The following is a 17,423-nucleotide window of genomic DNA, read 5'->3' on the forward strand; positions in this document are numbered from 1 at the left end:
ATCTAACTTATACTATACATTTAAAGACTGTTATAAAACCCATCTTACTTGTCTTTTTACAGAGGTAGGCTTCTCAGACCTGTGTATGTAATATGTACTTTCTTGATCAGGAAAATCAACTATGGAAAATACTAACACTGGAGTAAACTAAAATGGCCATAAATATACAATTTTTTATATAATTTTCTTGATTGTTGCAACCAAGGAAATCTCGACATCGGTGTCAAAATATAATCCACGCAAATCATAAGTACTCATACACTTGGTAAGCCTTTGAAATTGCATGTGAAGCCATGGGTAATTGCTAGTAAATCTATAAATTTGGGAAATTATAGATTTTAAATTCTTTTTGCAATGATGTACTTATTTTTCACAATGTTTCAATGTAAGTCTTCATTGAATTACAGAAGAAATCATTTATATTAGGCCCTCTTGATAATAAATAGTAAAACTAAATTTTTTTTATACAGCCTGTATGGGAATTTTATTTCTTGATGGCTTATAACAATATTAAACAAAATATCTCTGACAAACAACATGCAAAATAGGTGAAGATTTTATAGTGTGTGTATTGGAAATAAAGCTAATTATTATGCCAACCTTTTTTTTGGTGGTCTAAACTTAGAAAAACTACTCGTGTGATTGCATTAATTGGACAGAAGTTTAAACTAATGTATGTTGTTTGATAAATGCTTGGAAAAAGATAGAAAACAAATTATTTTAAGTACGATATTTCTTACTATAATCTCCTTTTAGTTCTCTACTTTTCCAAGCATTTTCTCTACACTTTTCCAAGCATTTCTTTACGCTTTTCCAAGCATTTCTTTACGCTTTTCCAAGCATTTCTTTACGCTTTTCTCAAGCATTTCTCTACACTTTTACAACTTTCAAAAAGGAGGATTTTAGAAAGTCCTTAAAATAGTTACTTTATTTAGGTGATGGACTTCTCGTTTAGGACAATAGACAATATTCTTTATTCATAAACGTTGAGTTTAGAATTTTTGTCAATACAATAAAGGACATACAGAACATAAAGTTTAAAATATCAGTTCATGATTCAATTGATTTTCCAGTTCATAAAACTCTTGAATAGTGTAGAAGGGTCACTGGAGAAAACCAACTTTTGAGTGAGTTCTTCAGGTGTTTTTCTTCAGAGTCTGGTAGAATGTTGAAATAGATTGCTCCTTTGTATGATGGTTTCCTCTTCATATAAACTACCAGGTTTGATATAATATCAGTGTTTATTTAATAGTTTGGGCATGTGGTAAGTTTATTAGATGATTGACAGGTACAAGAGGCGTGCTGGTGGTCCGGTCGCAGACAACAGACGTCACAAGCTGGCCTGACTGTGACAGGAGAATCGACTGACAGACAGCAGGAACGAGAAAGGGAACGCTCGGGATGAGAACCATCAGTATGAGGATAACATCAAGCAGAAAATACTGCAGGCATCTCTGCCCTTTGTGATCCAGTATGGCTGGAGCAAAAACACTATCAGTGCAGGTATATTTTCCCCTGAAGAAAAATATAGAAAAGGAAATATGAGACTTAATTTTTCCTGTTGAGTTGATGTAAAAAGTCATTGTAATCTCAAAGTCATATTTCTGTGTTTAGAAGAGAGCCACTTTCCTTTTTAACCTTATTCTGTCATCTTTCATGAATCCACTGGCTTATGCTAGGATCTTATCAAACAGAATAAGGAGGAGAGTCTGTAAAGTACAAGGCTCAACATGTCTGATCAGAAGTGCTATAGTCATATACAGGATTTGAACTCAAATCCAGTTGATTCTTTTAGACTGTACAGCCACCAGCTCTCTGGTCTTTCTTAATATATATTTTTAAAATAATGAAATTGTGAGATATATAAAATTGTGTTGCCGTTTTTTTTGTTTGTTCTCTTAGCTTATAAATTGCACTTAGTACTGTAAGAACCTTTGCGCTGCTTCTGGAGTGACAGGATATTCAGGATGGGTAAGGTTAGGGAGTAGGGGCCCGCCTCCTATCGAGATCCATGAGGAAGAAATAAGGCACTACATCTCAAAGTCATGTCTCCCCAGAAGAAGGGGAGGCCAGCTCTGAACCATCCTCTGCAGTCACAGTAGGCAGGGGCTGGCACACCCTTGTTGAGGCTAGGAAGAACCTCTGAGGTTAGGGAACAAACCCCACCAACTCCAACAGTCCATCTCCCACAGTAGACTAGACCTATTGAATTGCCAATAAACCCCAGAATCGCGATATTTGCGGTTAGTGATGTGCCGCTCCTGGACATCCATAAGTTTGCCCAGACTTAAGTGACACATTGGTTTTTTGCTGTATCCAGTGGTGGGTTCAACTAGAAGGTAGGAACCAGCCAGAAGTGAACCTTCCTGGGGATATAATACAGGACGCAGATCGTCCAGGAACTGGAATCCAAAAATAATATCAATGACTGCTTGAAGACATTTTTGAGAAGTAGTTCAATATCCTCACAAGTCCTCTGACCAGTCAGCTTGTGATTCCTTATTGTCAGGTTAGTTTAAAACAAAGTGTTCCTTAGTTGATCTGCAACAACAGAATAATTTAATGCAAGTGTAACCAATAGACTGCGGAAATGTTTGCATAGAAATGGAGCTCTCCTGCAAAATGTCATCTCAAAAACACATTGTACTGTTTGCATTGTTATATGGCATTATTAATACATACCTTGGGAAATTCACTTTTTAAGTGTAACTATTGAATGCCAGTTTGAGAAAATTTAATTTTTATTTCAGTCAAATGTTTTTAGGGGACTTTGTATAATATATCAAAACCAGTCCTTACAGTCTAAGTTCTTATTGAGGGAGTGTTTCCCCTTCCCTATCCCTTAAAAAAATTCAGAAATGGTTTATCAAGTATGAACAAACATCACAATATTAAATAACAGAATTTCCTGTTAAGGAAACTAAAGAATTCAAGATATATTGTCTGCTAATTTATGTAAATGCTTTAAATCATAAATTCTTTATTGATAATCTTTTAAGATTACAAGTAATGTCTATTAAAGAAAATTTACATAGCTACATATAAAAGTTCATTTTGGTCTTGGTTAAGTTGTCTGTCCCCACAACTAAAATTCTTCGACTGTGTAGATGGTTCTTTGCAAGAGCTAGTTCTTTATTGCTGTCTTCATTTTCATGTGGCTGTTTTGATTTTTCTTAATTTCTTCTGGCAAAGCATTAAATAGTTTCTTCCTGATATAGGTTGGTTTTTTCTCAAATACAGCTGGTTTGTGAGGAAGTAGTGGAAAGTCTTGACAATGTCCTTGTATTATGCTCACGAAGATCACCATTTCGAGGAAAGTCTCTTGATAAGCAGTACAATATCATTTCCGGAATACATAGAAGTCCCTGTCAGTATATTCAATTCTATCAAAGTAGCTCTGCAACTTTCTGTAGGTCTTAGCTTTCCCATTAACCATATTGCTTTCATCTGAATTTTGAGGACTTTCAATAGCTTAACCCTTAACTGACATCATTTAATAAAGTAACATAACAAACATCATACGTCTGAGAGACACCATTATGTATTTTAGGCATAAATGATACACAAATGAACACAAATCAAATTTAATTGCCTAATATACTAAGAAAAATACATTTTAAAACGTGTTTTCAAAATTATTTATCTCCATTAGTAAATTAAAACAGATTGTTTTAAATAGTTACCAAGTGAGACGTATTTTAGGCAAAACTTATAAATATTTGCTATATAAACGTATATGTATATTATCGAATCTCGTTATTATTATATTTATGTAAATATTGATCATAGGATAACCCTAAAGTGTAATAATCACATTAGCTATAAGGTTATAAAGTACTTTTAAGGCATGAGTTATTTCTCTTTGTTGAAGCACTTTCCACAAATCTTTCTGGCACATTCTAGACAAATGGCTGCTGGCAAGGGTATTTTGTTCTCCTTTTTAGTTGCGGGGGACAAGTGGAACATGTTTTTCGAACTTCAAAGAATTCTGGTACATCTCTAGGCTCATCTTCAATCTGCAGAATCCCTCTTCATTGAAAGTGTCCAGCTCACGCGGCAAATTTCTTATAGTTTTTCCATTCTGCGTACCATGTGAGGATGAGTCAAGCTGTTTGCTAAGCACTTCATGTACTCAAACCGACTTAATCTGCTAACATCTCTGTAGCTTTGGTGAAGAATATAGCTATTTACACCACATCCAACGTCAACAAGAGTAAAAAAAAATCACTAAGGGCCAATGCCGGGTTCTTTTGGCTCGCGGTGTAAATTTGCACATTTTTGGTCTACTCCATCTACACCACCCTTTGTCATGTTATAAAATGCGATTATTTCAGGCTTTCCTGAGCAATCGTCAGTAGCAGGTGCGTGGTGCATAGATGAAATCAAAATCACAGCTTTAGATTTTTTTGGGACATATGAGACATATGGGTCATGTCTTCCGTAAAAAGCATACAAGGATGAATGTACTACTCTTGATTTGTCAGGCTGAAATTGAGGGAAATCAGCTTTGTTCTTTTTAAGAGTCCCAACATACGTGAGATCTCTTTTGAGAAGTTCCTTTACAATTTCTATTTAACTAAACCAATTGTCAGCCGTAATATTCCGAACGTGACCCTTCAATTGGTTTTTGCCAATTTTACGACTGCTTGAGATGGAATAAGCAGTCTTTTTTCTTCCTCAGATAAAGACCTGCCATCACTTCCTTTCCCCATCGTATATGTACCAATTATAAACATAATGGGTCCTAGCGTCAGTCAAGCATAAAATTTTGATACCATATCGAGCCGGTTTTTTTTCGGCATGTACATTTTGAAACCACAACCACCACGAAACGGAGCCAACATTTCATCAACAAACATCACTGGACCTGGAGAGTAAACAAGCTGGGAATTTTCAATAAACATCTTGAATATTTTTGACACAGCTGCTGACGGATCGTTCTTTTTTCTTTTCATCACGGTTATCAGAGTTGTCAAAACCGCAATGCCAACAGTAGAAATAAAAATCTATTCTTTGTCATTGTGCAACTAAATATATCACGGCCCGTTCTATCAGTTGCAAACAGACTGTCAATTGATTCGTTGCTGGACTTGAATATTGCGGTAAAAACGAATAGACCAATTAATGCTTTTAACTCCATCATATCCAAATCAGACAAATATGAAAGAGATTTGGAATAATTACGTCTGAGCGAAGAGATCTTTCTGTTTGTCCATAACAGAACCTCCTCCAATAAGTCTTGACTGAACAAAAGACCCCATACCTCCTCAACAGATGGTTTGCTCCCTAATTGTTTTGCTCTTTGTTTTAGTCCAGGAAGTTGAGCTATAATATTACGTCTTCTAGTTCGTACATTGACTGGTGGACTATCTTTTCTCCATTTGAATGGTTCCCGTTTTCCTACTTTTTTTCCAAAGAAAAAATTTGTTTGTTGTGGTGATTGAGCAATATACTCATTTAAATTCTCCTCCTCAAAATTTGCAATGCCCTCACTGTCACCAAGCTTCCTGTTCCGACTCAGAGTCCATGAGGGCTATCAATTTGATAGTCCGGATCTCGATCGCTGTCATAAGGATCAGGTTCTGAGCTAGGATTGTCCAATACGTTAGATACCATATCTGCTAGATAGCTATCGAATTCTTCACTACTTAGAGTTACTTTACTCACAACTGGTTTTCCATGTGATGGGCCAGGAGTAGGTAAGTCTTCAGAGTTCATTTTTATGGTTAGAATAAGATGACAGGCAAAATTTACAAAAATATTAGGTTGGACACAATCACATAATACAGTCTAAAACAGGAAAAATATTGTCACACAATAACCAACATACGTCTGTGAGACGGGAGGTGGACGAAAAATAGAGTCACTGAACAAACATCATACGTCTCTGGGACGGAACTCGGCAAACAATCGTCACTGTGATACGCAATAAAAGGCCGATAAGAAAACTATCTTAACCAAACTTCACCAAACAAAGGATTCCACTCGACTGGAAGGTAGAACGGGCGGACAGCCCCCGAATATGAAGTGGAGGGGATATATGAAGATTTTTAGTTCTGCTTCCGTCTCCCAGACGTATGATGCCAGTTAAGGGTTAAATTGAGTTGCGCTTTCCTCATGCTGCTATCCCGTGCTTGAGATGACTTTCAAATAGTGTATTTTTAATACATTTTATTGAATGAATTCAATATAAATTCAAGAAGGAGGCATATATGGTAGAATCCAAAGATAGTTTTACAACTTTTTGGGTTCAAGAAAATTCTTTACTTTCAGGATGGTTATAGGATTCTGTGTAGAATTAATACAAAAACTAAAGTAGCTTACAGTTAATATTTTAATTGTTAAATTAAAAAAAATAATGATTGAAAAAAAGTTATGAAAAAATATTTGTATGTTGTTTATAATGGTTTAGAGGTACCCACTAAATGTAACATTATGAATGTCGATTAAGGTGCTAGCACTCTGGGATATCCTGGAGTTATCCATGGTATGTTTCCCACAAGGCGGGGCCGACCTCGTCAACCACTTCTACGCTACCTGTAACCAGGAACTTGCCACACAGCTGAAGCTAGCTGCGGAGAGCACAGACAAAACTAGGTAACCATAGAGTATAATATAACAAGTAAAAGAACTGTATGCACGTGGATTCAATTCATTGTGTATGCTTCTGCTAATTGTTACATTAACCCTGAAACCGACAGTCATATTTGTTTCAGTGAATCATTTTACCTAGAATTAGTTTTTTTTTCATATATAAGTATATTACGAAAGATTAAAATAAATTGTATCTGAGGTAAATGAGGAATTTAATTGTCTGAAGTAACTTACTTCAGTCAGTGAAGAAATCAAGTTTTTGATTTGTAATAAATTACTTGATGTAATAATGTAATAATATTGTGTAAATAAAGCACAGATTGTTTCTGAAATTGTTTTCCTTGTTAAATTCAATAAACAAATTTCCTTCTGGTGTCAAGAAAAAAAATATATTTGCATGATATTTTTGGAAATCTTGAGTGTACACCGAAATAAGAGCTCTGGGACAGCTCAAACATTTTTAATTTGAACTTTCTTTAAGTAACGACTTGCTTTAAGGAGCTTTGAAAAGGTAAAACATAGAGATAATTACTTCTTTACAAACCAAAATTGCAGTATATGTAAGTTTAAAATGAAGCTTTTATGTTGCAAGTTTTTCCGTAGTGCTTGTGTTCCTGTTGTTTGGAAACCAGACTATTGGTTAAATTGATTAAACCATTTTCTCTCATGTATATGTAGGATACTGATGATAAGTCTGTAGTAAGTGATCTTAATAATGTGGGTTTTCAGATGTTGACTAAGGTCTTGTTATTTATTGCTTCGTGGCAGAACTTGATTTGTTGATATATTTAACAATTGTTTGGTAATATTCTTGTTCCATTACATTTGAAAGTGGATTTCAGCACCAGTTCACCTTCCTCTTAGTGGTGTCTGGAATCCAACGCTGTCACAGACAATTGCATATTACTATGCAGCTGTGCATATTACTGTGCAGCTGCATATTGCAGACAGAACCACATTAGAGGGGGGACATCCATATTTGTAAATGGTAAATTTCAATCTAGGGAGTGGGACATTAGTGGATTTTGTGATGAATTAAACTTTGAAGCCTCTTATTGATGATCTTAAAATATTGGTAGTATCTTTGTATCATTCTCCAAATGGTAACCCCAATATATTTTTTATGCACTCTTGACACATTGCTGTCATATATTACGCAAAAGACTAATTGTGATATTAATATTGGGAGGCGATGTTAATATTTTATTTGCTTTGATGTTACAAAAAACACTGCAACAGTTAGCAAACTGCTTAATATCTTAAGACAGTATGATTTTTACTATTTAAATAATACACCAACTAGAGGAAAAAATTGTCTAGATAATGTCTTTATAAGAAGACATTCTCTCAAGACAGCCTCAGTCAGTACGTTCAAATTCCCATTCTCTGATCATGATGGCATCACTGTCAACATTAGGATGAAAAATAGAACATTTACTAAAAACGATTACAATAATTCTAGAACTGACTATCCCATTAAATTGTTTATCCCTCAATGTGATTTTGAAAATCTATCTTCAAAGCTAGCTACTTATGACTGGAAAAATTTAATATATCTAACTAAATTCAATGGTGCGGAATACATGTTTGAGTCTCTGTTCACTGTTATCATTAACAATATAAATTTTTTTAAAGTATTAAAAAAATTAAAACCGAACAATTATCCAAAAAAAAAGAATAAAATGTGGTATACTGACAATTTAAGGAAAATGAAAAGAAAAATTATTGTTTCTTAGTGACTTGATAAAGGGCAATCATAATCAAAATGTTTCCTTAAGAGATAGGTATAACGAATTAAAATATCAGTATAAAAAGTCCATCAAAGAAGCAAAACTAGCTAGTAATGTAAATTATATAGAGCAAAGTAGTAATAAATGCAAATCGGCTTGGCATATTATAAAAAATAATAATGTTCAAGTTAATAATTTCAAAACCAACATTGATCCTGATACTTTCAATAATTATTTTGTAAATTCTGTAAATGAAGTTAAACGAAACATAGAATCATCTGTAAATAATGTTCAAAGTCATGAGTTGCTGCCAGCTATTGTGTCCAACCAGTACTTTTCTTGGAAAAATATAACTCCAGAGAACGTTTTGAAAGCCATTAAAAAAATGAAAAATTCTGACAGCCTTGATTTTTACGATATGTCAAATAACTTATTAAAAAAAATAGCTTTAAGTTTGGTAAATCCTCTAGCAACCTGTATCAACCAATTACTAAAAGAGGGGGTGTTTCCTAGACAACTTAAAGTTTCCAGAATTTGCCCAATATATAAAAAGGGTCCGAAGGATGAGCCTGGGAGCTATCGTCCCATTTCTGTTCTGTTGTTCCAGTCCTATCAAAACTAATTGAAACGCTGGTCTACGAACAGATTGTTGATTTCTTGGAGAGCAATTATCTTTTAAATGCATCTCAATTTGGTTTTAGAAAGACTAAATCTACTGTTGATGCAATAGATGATTTGATTAGACAAATTAATCAGGTATTTGAAAATAAGGCTTTTGCTCAGGTCACCTTCTGTGACCTTAGCAAAGCCTTTGATTGTGTTAACCATTGTGATCTTATCACAAAGCTAAATTATTACGGGTTTTCAGATCCTACATTGAAATTTTTCAAGTCTTATTTACATGATCGACAACAGATAGTTACCATCAATGGGGTAAGGTCCAAGGACATAACAGTAAAATATGGTGTCCCACAGGGCTCTGTCCTTGGACCACTTCTATTTTTAATCAGTATAAATGATCTACCTTTCTCAGTGACAGCTAAAACAATACTTTACGCTGATGATACAACTTTTATTAACATTGCAAATAACATTGGAGAACTCTCAAAATTTTCAGATGAAACCTTAATAGGTGCTTCCCAGTGGTTTCGATCTAATGGATTTCTATTAAATGAAGAAAAGACACAAAATATAATTTTTAGCTTGAAACCTTATTTGGCCCCTCTTGATAACAGTTTTAGCTCCAATATAAAATTTTTAGGAATGTATATAGATAACCAACTAAAACTGGAACCAACATACAGAATATATAAGCAAAAGGCTTTCTAGAGTTATTTACCTGTTAAGTCGCCTTAAGAGTGCTGTTCCTAAAAACTATGTGAGGGACTGCCTATTTTGCGTATTTCCAAGCAGTTTTTTCGATATGGTTTTGATATTTTGGGGCAACTGCTCAGGAACTGAAGACATCTTAATTCTTCAAAAAAAAGCTATTAGACTAATGACTAATTCTCAACCGCTGGAACATTGTAAACCACTTTTTATTCTGTTAGAGATTCAAACGGTCATCAATCTATATATATTTGATTTAATTAACTATATTCTAAAAAATCCAAAATTTTTAAAATTTAATAACGAAATTCATTCATACAATACTAGAAACTAAAAACAATGCTGCAATTGGTTATCACCCGCCTCAGTAAAACCTTAAATAGTCACATGGTAACATCCCTGAAAATCTATAATTTTTTTGGAACCTCTGGTAAATAAGTTTCCACATAAAACCTTCACTAAGCTCTTTTATAGTTGGCTTTTGAAACAACACCCTTTCTATAGTTTAGAACGAGTTTTTAGAATTAAAAAACATTACATTTTAGATATATAATAATTTTTATATGTCAATTTTGACAATTGTTTATTTACTATTTAATTTATATATCTAGGCCTAGTTTTATTTTAAATTAACCTTCACTGACTAATTTATGCTACTAAAGCACTGTTTTTTTCTTTTTTGTATGTTAGTTTTAAGTTTAAATTATTTTGATAAAATTGTTTTATTTTGACCATGCCCTAGGCTGCAATATGACATTGTCAATGATTGTAAGAATTCGAACGACAAATAAAGATTTATTTATTTATTCCTGGAATCTGGAGTCATGTTTGGTCTGGAGATAAAAAAAAAATGGTCGGTGATGAAGAAGTTCAAAATGGAACACTACCAACCAGGGGTCAGCATCAATTATGATGGGTCCTTAACCATTCTGTGGTGTTTCTATGTGTAAATCCTTTGGGGCTATCTTGAAATAGGTTTGCGCTGAACATAAGGGAAGGTGAAGGTTGCATCCGGGTATGAGAATGAGCAAAATGGTACAGTCGCTTTCCTCCAGGGTATCGTCTGACCTCTCAATAAGTAGATCAACGACTTCTCGGGTTATAGGTCTGATTATGGGACATGGTCACCTGAGGAAGCATCTTCATAAAGTCAGCATCCTTCAGGAGGATCCGCTCTTTAGAATGTGTGATGAGGAGAAAACTGCTGAACACCTGCTCTTTGATTATCCTGCAATAGCAAAGGAGTGGTATGCCATCTTTGTAGTTTGGACAAGAGTGGTGAATTTTCCCAGGAGGACCTGATAGATTATTTTTGGCGGTTTGTGGAACTGCTGAAATCATAGACTGGTAGGCCTCATGGTGTGCTTCCGGGTGCGCAAAAGACCCTTGAAACTTAAGTGCATGGCAATAGGCCGCCCATAGAAGAAGAATAAGAACCTTTCCCATCATAGCTATGTGACATTCTGATAAAATTGCCTAATTTTCATCATCCGTCTACTTTTAAAAGCTCTTTAAAATAAGATGTAACTTAAAGAAGGTTTATAATTTTTAACTCCTCTTATTTTTTTAGAGGTCTTAAACATGTTATTGTGTACTTCATCTTATGGTTATTCCATTACTTGTAGAATACTTATTTATTTCAACATAATAAAAAATGCAAAGTAGGGTTTTGACTTATTGTATAAAAAAATTAATAAGTTTGATATGAGTTAAAGCAAAAAAAAAAAGCCATTTGTGGAGCCTGACTGTAAAATCATTGATTTCGGAAGGTCTTGTCTGAAATGTAAATGTAATATTGGAAAGTTTTTTATTAGTTGTATTTAGTTTAAATTATACTAATTGCTCCGTACATCTTCATTTACAAATGAGTGGTAATGTTTAAGCACAAAGGAGCCGCAAGTGTTTGTGCGCGACGCAGTAGAGACAAGGCTGCGCATGATCACACCGTATCTCGCACAATGGCCGCAAGCTCTCGCACTGATGACATTGCCGCCCTGCCCAATGTCCCCACAGCCCTCGCAAACTTGCTCACTCTGGTGGACGACATCTGTTACTACGCAGGAGACAGGTCTGTTGACGTAAGTAAACTCACCGGTGGCTGTTGTGAAAAATTTTAAGGAGGTTTAAAAATTACAATTGTGCACTTGGTAAAAGAATGTACTGTATAATATCTTAATACCTCAGAATACATAAACTACAGTTATGCCTCATTAACTTCTATTTCTTGATGCATCCATGAGTCTGTGTGCTCACCTTCCACCATTTCAACATAACTCAACGCTTGTAATGAATCAATAAAAGAATCAATAAATAAAGGCGCTTGTAAACAAGAAGTCAAAGCAGTGTTTTGTTTGTAGTTAAACTGGTACAGTCGGAGGGTGGCGTTGGCAGCGATCTACAAGATGACAGAGCTGTACATGCTCCAGGACTCTAGTGAGGGCCACGTTGCAACTTGGGAGTTCCTCACGCGCCGCGTGGATGAGGCAGCACAACTACACTCTGTGCTGCTACAGTCCGAGACGGGTGTGGCGTTTGCGCAGGAGCTGGCCTCCGCCACCTTTACCACGGTCAGTTTCAGTCCTCGAGGTTTTCCTTTATCGTGTAGCACTTTTTTGCCTTCACAGGCTCTGGAAAAGCACTCGTATAAGGCAAACGAATTTTTTTGTTATGTATTATTTCATCAGAGTGTTTCATAAGTTACAGGGCTGCAGAAATAAATATGTATCAAACTATCACTGGTTCCTTCTCTCGAGTTGGTACTAGTTTTCTCTGTACTGGCACACATTTTTAAGCTCTTAGTTAAGTTGTTACTCATATTTTATTATTTTCAATATATTGGTGTAATTTGCGTTTAATTCAAGGAAACTGGTACACTTGTGGATGTTAATTTAAAAACCGATATAAATCCTGTTTTCTTTATCTACTGGAGGAGCAAAGTATTTAATACCAATAACATCTATAATGTTAGTCATACTGTTTTCAAAGTTTATTTCAATCAAACAATCAGTTGAAATAATGTTTTCATTACACTGTGCCATTGCTGAGTCAAAATCCTATTCTAGGAAGTTTAAACAGTATTTTTTTTTTTACCACAACTGTAAGAGTTTTGTACTTGGAATTTTAAATTGTTGTAGTTGGTTTATCTTTGATTTGATATCAAATGATTTCTTATACCAAATACAGAGCTAGCGTAGAGTAAATAGGACATGTTTTCATACGTCCACTCTCGTTTCTTTGTCTAAATGTACCATATTTTTAATTTAAATTATGGCGTGACTTTTTGGCAACTTCATGTTTTGGGTACAAAATTTTCCTTAACTGGACTTATGATAGTTTTCATATTTTATACATGACCTGTGTCGATGCTTGTGTAAGCTTTATGGCAATAAACGTATTCTTATTTAAATGGCACATGTGTGCCATTGCTCTTGTGTGGTAACAGTTCCCTCCAGTGGTCAAGGTGTGTGTTTTGGAGTTTTTTATGGTTTGATTTACATGAAATTCTTTTTAATAGTTTTAGATTTGTAAATTTGTGCAGTGGTGTGTGAAAATGGTGATTTTAATTAACGGCCTAAATAGGCATATTTATTCAACATACTTGATTTTTGTAAATACTTTGTTTTAAGAAAAAACTAGTGAAATAAAATTTATGAAATAAGAAGTAATTTATTTCTAATGGTAAGTTTATCAACCTTATAGATTGCTATTGTGTGTTTAGATTTTAAAATATTTAAAAGTTGGTTCTCATGAAACTTCACTTTTGGTGCAAATCTCCGCTTAGGTACGTACTACGTTTGGGCATTGGCATGCGTAATCCAAAACATGCATAATTATAATCTTTACAAAAATATTATTTTATATTGATTTTGTAAGTTTAGGTGTAAAAGAAAACAACAAACAACTAGGTTGTTAGGTATAAACTATGTATAAGATTTATAATTCAATAATTCCCTTATTTACTCAATTATCAACTTCTAAAGCAGAATAATGGGTGACCTTGACTACTAGAATACTATCTGAACCTCAACATAATGCCAAGCCAGCTGGTGGACCAATTACCTCATTGGCCTACTTTTACAAAACGATCTCATCACCATGTAGTTCACCGTTTTCTCATGAGATATCACGCTATTAAGGTTTAACTTCGTTTCTGTGTTCTATGGATTAAAGTGGGAATGGAATAGTGTTTTACTTTACAGACTGGTAAAACTGCAGTTGGTAAGAGAAAAAATAAAATGGTGGTCGACTCCATGGCAGCTGACTCAATAAACAAACAGTGTGTAAAGTTTGTAATAATATTGTGTTACGCTTACTGTACGTAATATTTTGAGTTGAAGATATTTCAGACATTCCTTTGAGACTAATTGATTACTTTCTTTTTTTAATTATGATAAAAGTGTAAAAATAGTGATTTTTCTATAGAAAAGATGAATTTTATTTAGAAATTAACACTAATGATATTACAAAAGAAATACATGTAAAACAGTTTTTTGTAAAAACAGACTATTACTTTTTAATAACACTAATCAACAAAATTACCTTGTCACTTTATAATATTATCACTATTTTAAGTACAACAATAACCAATCTTTTATTTTGTAACCAATATAATTTAACAAAATTAACATCAACACTCTTAAATTGTATATAATATTTTAATAAAAATCATAGTTTAGAATATTGAAACGATTAAGTAAAAAAATTGTAGACTTTTTTCTGAACAACTCCATTTAACTTGGTAAAAGTATTTGTTACATTAATTAACATACAGTGTAATTTATTGTTAGTAGTAAAAGTGTTTTAATATAGATTTTTACTCCTATTTTGCCTACATCAATGCAGAATTAAATTTTGGAAATCTGAATGCAAATTTATATTTACTATGTCATGTGGTGACTGCCCACCACATATATCAGACCGCCGAATCAACGGTTAGAACCGGTCTTTCTGATAAGCCGTGTGCGGATGGAGGACCGGTGGTCTGATAACGAGGAGTCTAGATTGAGTGACGGAAGAGCGAGGACGTCTGATCGGCGAGTGGCGGTGACGGAGATTCTACTTACCTGTCGCAAGTCTTAATTATTATTTGTTTTTGGTATTGTGTGTTACACTATGGATTGATTTAATAATCAGGGGGGGGGGTTAGGTGTCGGAAAATTATAGGGGGTCATTGTAAATTCTAAATTGTTAGTATGTCGGGGCGGGTTTAGTCGTGATGGGAGGTCGGCGTGGGGTTGGTGTCGGTATGTGTAAATTATCTTTGGCGGTTAATAAATTGTTTTACGATTTACTTTTACTGATTCGTCCTTAAATTATAACCTTAAATACTTATCAAAGCTGGCAGGAGGATATTGTGTAGTTAGGATTATGGTCGCTCCACGGTCTTCATCGTGCAGGCGGCTACAAGCCTAGTCCTGCACGGCGACACGTTGCTTCCAAAAACCCATACAAATCGTCACAACTATAATCTATTAGCGGACATTACAACAGACATCATTAACAGCTGGTGTAACACAAAGAACGGTAAATCTATCACAGGCACTGAACAGCTATTATTTGTTTAGTTTTCACTAATTGAAAATCACGCAATACAATAATGTAAATGTTATTTTTGTAATTATCTGGTTGTTACAAACAATATTATAGTAACTTTTAATGCAGCAGTAACTGTATTGTTAGAATCATATTCTTCTGTTACAGGCCCGGAACATCCTCGGACTACAAAGATAGCCTTGGCGTTACCAGTAGAACCGAGTCAAGCTCTCCCATTTCACATAAGTATTTATTCTCGTGTTGTAGATATTGTATAAGTAAATTTGTTATTTTTTAAATGTTTCTTTGTATTTATTTCTCCCTCCAGACCTATAACTAATGAAATAATTTATTTGAACCAAAATCAAATCTTTATTTGTACTTTACATCTATTAAAATGAAATGAGTAACATGTGCATCGTTACAGACTTGTACTAAAACACAACAACTTACAGTTTAAGAATACATAAAATGTAGGTTTGTATAAAAAAAGACAAAAGAGAACTTCAAGACAGCTGAGAGAAAATTTATTAAAAATAAATAATGTTAGTGATAGTATTAATTATAGTTGTACAATATTGAATTCTAGTTACACTGGCATATAGGAAAAAGCAATAATTGTGTTTTCATCATAAACAGCCTAAATAAAGTAAAACTACAAATAAAAGACATGTGACAGAGTAGCAATTTAACCTTAAAGTGAAACAAAATGTACATAACATAGCTGTGATGGTAAGGGTTGATTCAATGTGAATGTTAGGTTTTGCTCCATTTTACCTTCTTTTAGTGCAGCATCTGAAATTTGACATCACAGACTTGACTCCTGGAACTTTGAGTTCTGAAGAGATACAAGAGAAGTTGATGAAGAAGTTCAAAACAAACTCTTTCACCAAGATCTTGGAAGAATTGGCCAAAAATGTTATAGGTACATGCACCTAGTTGGTTCAGTACAAAATGTAAACCAAAACTGTAATCTGGAGCAACAAAGTTATAGAGAGTGGAGCAATTCTCAAATTATATGAAGGATGAGCACAAGAAAGTAATACAGAAATTCTTTAAAAAAAATGGCTATTTTGCCCACCCAGAAACATTTTTAGTTGGAATTACAACGAAAAACCTGGTACTTTGGTATTATCCAGAGGCCACAACTTTTTTATTTTTCTTTCTTTCTGGGAACCTCTAAAAAATTGCATTACTAGAAAGAACAGACTTCATTTGACTTACTGTGAAAATTACATGTCATTAATATGATTGTTTCTTGTTTTCTGCCTCCCACAAGGAAGCAATGTCTGTGAGAAGTAGGCCACTCTATCCCTATCTATTTCTTGTAATTACGTGATATAAGGAGATTGGATTAGGTTATCATAAATATGTTATTAGTAGTACCAAAGTTAAAGATAACCTTTAAGTGTGCTCATATGATCTGACTTTGCTTGAATTTGGGTACAATCTCAATGGATTTTTTCTTCTTTTCGTCAGAAGTGTGGGGTGGCGTCAAAGGCGCCACTGAAGCCCGCTCTGATGACAAGGGGCACTTGCAATCGATACTTTTCCGACATCAGATCACGTTGGGTGATTTAAATTAAAACTCAGATCACATGAGCACTTGTAAATTTTGACTTAACTTCTTATATTTATAATACGTATGTATGTATAGCCTATAACAAATAGTAGATAGGGGCAGAGTCCTAATGACATTAATTTTCACAATAAGTTAAATTATGTCTGTCCTTTCTAATAATGTAATTTTTGTAGGTCCCCAGTTTGAAAAGAATAGTGGCCTCCGGTTAATACCAAAGTACCAAAAACATATCTGAAAGTTACCATCCGGTGGATTTTTGTAGCACGAAATAATTCAATCAAAGCAGGGACGACTTCTGTTTGGAAGCTCGAGATTTTCAAAGTAATTTCATATTTAACAGATTACATTGATTTGATTGTATGGTAGTCTTTAAGTGTAACAGAAGTGCTGATTACGATGCATTTGTCCCAAGGGCATAGATCTGTGTTATATCCTGGAGCCAAGGGTAGTGAAAGAAGTAACAAGGTCATCTCAACAAGTGTGCGACGAAAAGAAACAAGATGAAATAATAGTTGAATTGCAGGGCAGAACTAAAATGCTAATATTTGAATCTAAGAAAGATTTTTAAGCTTACTGGCAGTACCGTCCTTGGGTGGGACTCTATATGCAACCAGCCCCCTGTGATGATGAATCTTTGGTAGTTGGTGAACTGGTGA

The 17,423-nt window shown here is 34.3% G+C and overlaps 1 protein-coding gene across 1 annotated transcript; it reads left to right on the top strand.

The window, feature by feature from the left end:
• Window positions 1-1,355: 1,355 nt before the first annotated feature.
• LOC124373409 (ubiquinone biosynthesis protein COQ9, mitochondrial-like) lies at window positions 1,356-15,484 on the top strand (the record flags this gene model as incomplete). Its single annotated transcript, XM_046831782.1, is given in 6 exon segments — window positions 1,356-1,503; window positions 6,459-6,597; window positions 11,537-11,645; window positions 11,648-11,731; window positions 12,011-12,220; window positions 15,354-15,484. Coding segments are annotated over 6 exon segments (720 nt in total), but the record flags the coding sequence as incomplete, so codon positions are not given.
• Window positions 15,485-17,423: the final 1,939 nt, after the last annotated feature.

The sequence above is a fragment of the Homalodisca vitripennis genome, unplaced genomic scaffold (assembly GCF_021130785.1).
Source record: "Homalodisca vitripennis isolate AUS2020 unplaced genomic scaffold, UT_GWSS_2.1 ScUCBcl_5480;HRSCAF=12213, whole genome shotgun sequence".
Lineage (NCBI taxonomy): Eukaryota > Metazoa > Arthropoda > Insecta > Hemiptera > Cicadellidae > Homalodisca > Homalodisca vitripennis.